Source organism: Bos grunniens, chromosome 4 (assembly GCF_055505025.1).
Source record: "Bos grunniens cultivar Pamir isolate PY7600 chromosome 4, Bosgru_T2T1.0, whole genome shotgun sequence".
Taxonomy (NCBI): Eukaryota; Metazoa; Chordata; class Mammalia; order Artiodactyla; family Bovidae; genus Bos; species Bos grunniens.
This window is the reverse complement of record NC_141168.1, coordinates 45,465,222-45,473,352: the sequence shown is the minus strand read 5'-3', so window position 1 is coordinate 45,473,352 and position 8,131 is coordinate 45,465,222. Positions and strand designations below refer to the sequence as shown.

The 8,131-nt window shown below is 53.1% G+C and overlaps 1 protein-coding gene and 1 non-coding gene across 14 annotated transcripts in view; one reads left to right on the top strand and one right to left on the bottom strand.

Annotated features, from left to right (window-relative positions):
• Positions 1-551: 551 nt before the first annotated feature.
• On the bottom strand, positions 552-689 carry LOC147374038 (small Cajal body-specific RNA 20). Its single transcript, XR_015163319.1, has one exon.
• A 1,590-nt stretch (positions 690-2,279) lies between these two features.
• The window catches only part of TNS3 (tensin 3), a 222,296-nt gene continuing 216,444 nt past the window's right edge, over positions 2,280-8,131 (top strand). For 4 of the 13 annotated variants that reach the window (XR_015162346.1, XM_086396196.1, XM_086396202.1 and 1 more), the window contains exon 1: positions 5,573-7,360. Coding sequence is in view for 3 of the 13 variants with exons in the window: in XM_086396196.1 (XP_086252322.1) it covers positions 7,151-7,360 (210 nt within the window). In the remaining 10 variants the exon portion in view is untranslated. Of the gene's footprint in view, positions 2,429-2,809; positions 2,890-4,781; positions 4,896-5,572; positions 7,361-8,131 lie in introns of those variants that run through there. The other 9 variants (XM_086396207.1, XM_086396204.1, XM_086396214.1 and 6 more) reach the window with 7 other exon arrangements.

Genomic DNA, 8,131 nt, shown 5'->3' with positions numbered 1-8,131 from the left:
TATTGGGCCCATCTTTGCATGAAATGTTCCCTTGGTATCTCTAATTTTCTCGAAGAGATCTCTAGTCTTTCCCATTCTACTGTTTTTCTCTATTTCTTTGCATTGATCACTGAGGAAGGCGTTCTTATCTCTCTAGGGATTGGTCAAATCCTTTTGAAGAGATGGTGAATGATGGGAGTAGAATTTGAGCAGACCTGGCCTTGGTCCTCAGGGATGAAACAAAAGGTCTGCTGTGTCTCCTCCCTGGACAGGCTTACTTTGGATCCAGGGCCACACAATTTTTGATGACTGGCTACTTTATTTATTTTTGGCTGCGATGGGTCTTCTAGTTGTGACGAGTCGTGGCTATTCTCTAGTTGCGCTGTGCAGGTGTCTCATTGAGGTGACTTCTCTTGTTGTGGAGCGTGGCTTCCGTAGCTCTCGGGCTCTGGAGTGCAGGCTCAGTACTTGTGGTGGTGTACAAGCTTAGTTGAGCCATGGTATATGGGATCTTTTTGGACCAAGGGTTGAGCCTGTGGTTGGCAGGCAGATTCTTTTTTTTTCTTTTCTACAAATGTCTGGGGTAGGAAAACACGGCTTCCCAGCTCATGGCGGCCCCAACGACAATGACTCTCAAGGGCTGATTTTGGCCTCCAGTCCTGGCTGAGGAGAAAAGGGACCTCCTTCAGCTCTATGCTTCCCTGGTGGCTCAGATGATAAAGAATCCGCCTGCAACACAGGAGACCTGGGTTCGAACCCTGGGTGGGGAAGGTCTTCTGGAGAAGGAAATGGCTACCCACTCCAGTATTCTTGTCTGGAGAATTCTATGAGCAGAGGAGCCTGTCAGGCTACAGTCCACGGGGTCGCAGAGTCACAACCAAACCACCAACAGTTTCACTTTTACAGCTCTATGGGAGAGAGGCCCTGGCAGGCAAATTCTTAATCACTGGGCCACCAGGGAAGTCCCAGCTGGCTACTTTGAAAGAAGTCCATTCATGAATGATTTTCTTGTTGAGTCTCTCTACTGGTCCTGACAAGCTGTGTTTTTCTGCTCTGTGCATGGGCAGGATGGGCAGAGCTGGACCCAAAAGGCCGGGGTAGATTAAGGTACTTCATTTCTGAATCAGGGACAGTTCCTGGTAATTGCACCCTGAGATATGCCCACTTTTTCAGGTGGGAGTCCAAGAACATTTGGTCGGAGTGACAGATACAATCTTAAATAGCTTCTGCAGGATGTAGAGTTACCTTCCTTACTTACCTTCCTGGAAAGTCTTCTTTGTGTCAGGGTCTTTGTGTGTTCACAAGATAAAGTGCTGATGAAACTGTTCTTTTGTACAGGAGGAATAGCACTTCTAATTCTGCATACGGGCATACGTCTTACAAGGGGAATTCAAGAGCATTCAGTCCACTCCCCACATTTCACCAATAGGGAAGTCAAGGCTGAGGGACAGATGAGGGGCCGTCTCTGTCTTGGGGGTGTTGGCATCTATCTGTGTTTCCTCCTCTGGATCCTCTGTCTGCAGCCTTCTTCTTGTCCACTCCCGGCCTGCTCATTTCTTGCTCATTTCTCCCCTTTCATTTTAAGAAGCTTCTGCTGCTGCTGCTAAGTCACTCAGTCGCATTCGACACTATGCGACCCCATAGATGGCAGCCCACCAGGCTCCTCTGTCCCTGGGATTCTCCAGGCAAGAATACTGGAGTGGGTTGCCATTTCCTTCTCCAATGCATGTATGCATGCTAAGTCGCTTCAGTCGTGTCCGACTCTCTGCAACCCTATGTACAGCAGCCCACCAGGCTCCTCTGTCCACGGTATAGGCAAGAATACTGGAGTGGGTTATCATTTCCTTCTCCTCATTTTAAGAAGAGGTGATTTCTGAAATCTTTCCCCACTCCTTCCCTCCACTGGTCGGACTTTCCAGGGCTTCCAAAGCATCTTGGGTTTCCTCTGTCACTGCCTTGTTCCTTTATGTCTGCATTACTCCCGGTAGCTTACTTTTGTGAGTTACAGGCAGGCAGCGAGATTTTGCTTTCTTACACACAATACTTACAGTGCCGAATGAATGAATTAACGAAAAAATGAACTAGTTGTGCAGGAATCAGGAAATCGCTTGCCCATCCGGAACACACCAGCCCCCTGAACACTTTGAATCTGGGCTGCTCAACGGGTCTAATAACTCCCTGTTCCACCTGGCCAACTTAGGGAGGTCCCAGAGGCGCATGGGGCCCGGGGCGCGCCTGGAACGCGCCGCATTGTTAGGGCGATGAGGCCAGGTGACCGGCCGGCCAGGGCGCGGCGGCGGCGATTGCCCGTGCCGCCTCGAGGGGGCCCTGCGGCGGGCGCGGCCGCGAGCCAGGAGGACGGGCCCGCCCGCGCGCTGCTTGCGCTGTTCCGAGCCCTGCCTGCTGCGGCCATCGCCCCGCGGGACCGACCGCGCCGCCGCTCGCCCAGGTACTGGAGCGGGGAGCGCACCGCCAACCTCTTTGTTTCGAGCTGGCGCCAGCGTCCGCTCCAGGGGCTCGGGGCGCGCGGGCAAACGGAGTTCCGCGCGCGCGGGGACCTGAGCTGGGGCGAGCGGGGACCGAGAGCTCGGCCGGGATCCGGGGTACCAGGGAGCAGGACTTAGGGACGGAGGCTGGTGAACGCGGCGAGGGCGCGGGCGGGATCGGCCAGGGTCCCGGACGCTGTTTGGGGACTGGGGCGCGGGGACAGCGCTGGGGCGGGCGGATGCAGCCGGGGAGCAGGCCAGCTCGATCGGGGGCCCGCGGGCCAGAGCGGCACTGTTGCGGCGGCGCCCGGGTGAACTTCGCTCTCTAGGACGAGTCCTGAGACTCCGCAGCGGAGAGCCGAGCTTGGAGCTGCAATGAGAAGGCTCAGGACCCTTCTCCGGCTCTTTGCAAGCAGGCTTTCCGGTGCGTTTCTCTTTCCCTTTCCCTGTGTTGGGCGGGAAGCAGGGGGTCCCTTGGTGCTTCCTTCCTAACTTCTGAAGGAGCGGGAACCAGGCCGGGGGCGTGCGTGGCCGAGGCCACCTGTGGCACGTGCCTGCTGGCACGCCGGCGCTGTAGCTGACAGGCAGGAAGAGGGAGGGTCTGGGACTCGGTGGGCGCCGTCGGGGTCTGATAAGTGAGCCGGGGTCTTTTGCTTGAAGTGATATGAAAATCTGTGTGGCGGGAAGGGGCTGAAGAGCTCCACTCCAATTCTTGAGACAGCGCTGGTTAAAAAATAAAAGCCCATGGAATGTGGGGCCTTCGGAGACCACTATTGAAGGAGGTCGCTGCCCACTTAGAAGCACCCCCAGACCCCTAGGGTGTCCCTGTCCCTCACACACTTTGATCTGCTGGCAGTCCCCCCCACCCCCCATAGTCTCTCTCTGTAACATGAGCCCATGATCATGGAGGACTCTAAATATACTGAAAATTTGATTGAAAATTATCATTGCATCCATATCACTTAGCCCTTCAGAACTAACCATCTTGGCATTTTGGTATATGTGGTCAGTGGATACTATTTTTTTGAAGCGCTTTAGTTCATTGCCTTTTGAAAGAGATATTTATGTCCTTGTGATTCTTCCCCTCTTTAGGGCCTGGGAGGTTATATTTGCAAATCAATCAACAAGTATTAAGAAAGGCATTTCTGTGCAGAGGCCTGGAGGGGCGAGGGAGTCGCTGCAGCTGGAGGATGGTGGGGGCTTGGCCAGTCTGCAGGGAATGAGGGGAACTCAGTGCACAGGGAGCTGACTGTGGGAACTGGCAGAAGGCCAGACTCCTGACCTCAAAGACAAAGTAATAGTAATCTTAGTAATTTTACAAAGTAATAGTGACCCCAGAGGCAAAGTAACAACATGATCATAGTAAATCCTACATGTTTGCTTGTGCTAAATGCTTTGCATACATGCATTGCATTCTCTCAAATAACAACCTTTGGAGGGAGCTGGGATAATTGCTCCATCGTACAGATGTGCAAACTGAGAGGCAAAGAAAGGCTAAATATCTTGCCCAAGTTGTTGCTCAATCAACATGGGGGTGAAGCCCAGGGTTTGTCCAGGACAGTGAAATTCCAGGGCCCTGAAGTTGCTGCTGCTTGTCTGTCAAGTGGATGCATGTCCTGACAGCAAATTTCTCAGCCGAGGTGTCACAGTTATCAGCAGCAGCAGATGAATCATTTCTTTACAAACCACGGAGAAGATAGAAAAAGGAGTAGCCTCCGGGAGCACTCCTGGATACAAATTGACTTGGCTTTTTATAAAAATGTAGCTTTGGCACCTCTTGGTTTTAAATGGAGCTATTTGCAAAGGTGACCCTGGGAGCTAAATGTCACCAGATTGAAGTCTGTTCCTGGGCTGCAGGAGGTATTACTGATGGGATTAAAAATGGCCTGGGGGAAGGCACAAAGCAAGAACAGAGAGGGGAAAGATTGAGGAGGGAGAGATTTCTGACCCACCATGTGGCAATGGCAGCTTGTACGCAAGGCCCAAGGCCTATTTTACAGATGAGTATGTTTGTTAAAGGGCAGAATGTTTAGGGACCAGATCAGACCCAGTCCTCTGGCTCTCCGTGCCTGCAGTACTCCTTCTCTAGGGTCAGCCTGGCGTAAACCACCACCATGCTAGAGGACAACCTTTTGTCTCCCAACCACACCCTGCCCTGACCCCTCCACTCACACCCTCAGACTCTTATGGAGGCCAGGTGCAGGGTGTTCCTGCTAGAGAAACAGCCTCCCGCGGGTAGAAAGTTACCTTGTATCCCAGCCACCTAGTGCTCCCGGAGTAGAGAGGCTTCCTTACCGTGGTTCTGCTTTGTCTTAGAAAGGACTGTTTTGAGACTGGATTTGAAGAGTCTGCTGGCAGCAGAAGCTGGAGAGCGATGGGGTTCCCGAGGTATGCAGACCCTGAACCCCAGGCTCTTTCCTGTGAGACCCGGTGAGTTAGGGGGATCATCAGTGACCTAGGGCTGGCCCTGTTCCCCTGGAATCCTTTGCAGTTGTCTCTATTAATCCAGAACAAGAGGTCTGGCTAGTCGGTTTGTTCAATAGGCATTTTGTTAACTCCGAATAGCTACCTTTTTCTGGCTGTTAGCAAATGTTTTTAGAATCTTACTGTCGTCATTATTGTCCAGATTCTGAGCGCTGCTCTAGCTATGGAAAGAATTACTTCTGTTAACCCTCATGGCTAAGCAGAGGCAGGTGTGAGACGGTGTGATGTGACCCGATCTTCCCAGGGATGTCCATGTGGAGCTAATATTCAAACCCCGACTGTCCGACTGCCAGGATGTATTCTCCGTGCTTCCTCACTGCTTTTTAAAACACCTAGACGTTAAAAATCAGTCTAAATGCTGCTGAATGTGAGTTATCTTCTCTTAGGCTCAGAAGATGTTTTGAATCTTCCAGTGTGTTGAGGCCTCAGACCAGGCAGATTTGCCATTCTGTAGTTGTAAGTGGACTCAGTGTGGGAACACTTGTCTGCTTCTTGTCTGTTCTTTTCCCATAAAAGCAGCAAAGTAGAATCTCCAGGTTTCTGGAGCTTCCTATTGCACTCTGAATTTTAGGAATGTGTTTGGTGAGCACCTGCCTCACCCCCTCCCCTCCACCTTCATTTTGGTGTGTGTCAGCCAGGTGTCTTGCCGGATCCATGAACTGGGCCCTCCTGTAGGGACACCTCTCTGTTCTGCTCTGTATGCACTTGGGGTCCCAACTGTATGCCTGTCCCTGGTGCAGGGGGGCCGGATGTCTCCCACCTGCTGTCCCAGACCCCTCTGGGGGCTCCCTGGGTAGGAGGGAGGAGCCAGTGAGGATGACCGCCACCTGGGCCCACTGTTGGGAGCCGTCAGAATGCCCTACGGTGTCATTAAGGGGAAGATAGTCATCAGAATGACCCCTAGATATTTAAAGAGTTATGTTATTTTTTAAAATAGGAAGGCAATGATCTGGTATTAATGTTTGGTCCCAAATGGGCTAAATTACTGAAAAATTTATGTTTAAGGAAAATTCCTTCTTGTGGATCATTTCCTGATTGTGCCAAGGGAGTGCTCCCCAGAGACACCAACTCTGGGAGGGAAGGCTTTGCCCTTGTTCTGCCACCCCCCTCCCCCGCTCCCAGCCTGGTAACCTTGCAAGATTAATGCCTTCTTCTGATGGTGCGGTCACCCATGCACCTGGGGGTGCTTACTTTCCACGATCAGATAGATCATCACCCAACGTTGCAGGAAAATATTTTTATCTTTGTTTTCCGGAATGTACACTGAGACTCAGCAAGCTTAAGTCACCTGCCTGTGTCATGGGACTGGTTGTAACTCAGGTCTGTCTGGGGACAGAGCCTGTGCCTGGCCCTCACTCACAGAAGGCACGTGTCCCCTTGGTTACGGGGGCCTGAGCATGTGCAAGGAGGGGGTGGTGTGGTGTTGGGGGAGGTCCCAAAGTGGAACCCAGGGATCTCTGGTTCTCGACCTGCCTCAAGTGCCTGGCGGAAGCTCCGTAGCTCTCGGATGCCCACTGTCCACAGCTGGCCTGGGTTCCAGCCACAGCTGCTTCCTCAGACACAGCCTTCGTCCCTCTTCCTTCCTCCCTGGGCTGTGACTGTGGCATGTGGCCAGCTGCCTGCCTTCCTCGTCCTCTTCTCCTTGAGGGAGTTGATAGCACTTAGTACACCTTGTACTAAGGTGTACTGGCTGTACAGAACAGGCCTGGCTCTGTTCTGAGACTGAGGTGACATCTGTGGGAATTCTCATTCCAGACAGTTGGTGCCACTCCGACCAGCTTGCACCCGTGGGCTGAGTCTCATCTCAGGTGGGAAGGGTCTCATCTCTTTTCACTGTGTCTCAGTGGGTGGCAGCATCACGGTGTGACCTGGTACCTCTTGAGTGTAGCTTTTCCAAAACTGGTGATAAACAACAAACCCTAAAGTTTTAAAGAGACACTCATGAGATAGGTGCCCCGGTGGAAGACGGCCAAGGCTCTTGAGAGGGGCAGAGGCAAAGGCTTTGTGTGCCAAGTACCCTGCTCCGCTCTTCTTCCAGGGAGAGGCGGCTGTGGCCCGGGAACTTGGGAGCCGGGCTTTTCACACAGGAGGATTCAGGAATCCGCTTCCCTCAATCCCCTGGCCCACAGCTGCTCTGTGTTGCATCTCACTCGTTGTGGAGCCTCCCAGGGCGTGGGGGAGCAGCCTTCATCTGGCCGTGCATGTCGCCCCAGGGCCAGGCTGGGCCATTAGCTGGGGCGTCTGCGTTCTGTACACATTCCTCCCGGACGACGACGACGACGGGGCTGCGGCGCTGGCTGCGGGAACAAAAGGGCTCCATTGACTCTCCTCCGCTCGTAATCCATCACCTTTCTCAGAGGTTTCCTGAGTGCTCACCCCTCACCACTGGTGATTTTGGACGCACATCAAAGGTACGGTGAAGGCAGCGTGCTGGGAGGAGAGAGCCGGGCTCTGGCAGCCACAGATCTGGGGTAAAAGGCACCCTTTGTCCCGAGGCTGCCCTCTTGGTTCCCCACCTGCAGCCTGGGGATGTCACTGCCTTCCGAGGGGCTCACACCAGTGCTCCTCCTGGGGGCTGTTTTGTTGACTACCGGGTCTCCTGTGTGGCCCAGGGCGTCCCTCCTGCTTGCTGGCTCTTGGGCCACTGCTCACTCTCATTCTGCCCAATTGACACTGCTCCCCCCACCCCCCGCCCCCACCCCGGGGCTTCTGTTGAAACATCACTTCTGCATTCTTGGAGTCCCTATCTGATCCCTGTCAGGGGCAATCCTTTGTTATAACTGGAGGAGGTGGTGGGGGATGTGGGAGTCTCCTTTAGATCTTGGCCAGGTGTGTTTCCAGTTTGTCTTCTCTGGAAAGATCTGAAGTGGCTGGGGGTGGAGGAAAGGGGACACAGCTCTGCTTGTGTCCACTGGTGGCTGAGTTAGGCAGGACTGGCTCTCAGCTGGCCAGGCGCATGTTTTCTCTTGTCCTGCCCTAGGAGGGGAAGGGACGTTTGTCATCTATGTTGCTCAGGGGGTGGGAGGGGATTCCCAGGTAATGGATGTGCCTTTGTTTCCTAAATTAATTTTTGACTCTTTTTCTACAAAGTAGTTTTTGTGTAATGTATTTTTTGTAGACTTAGAAAAAAGGGAGAAATGTTAAAAATGCAGGAAATGTGGCCTAATAGTGCCACCCATGGA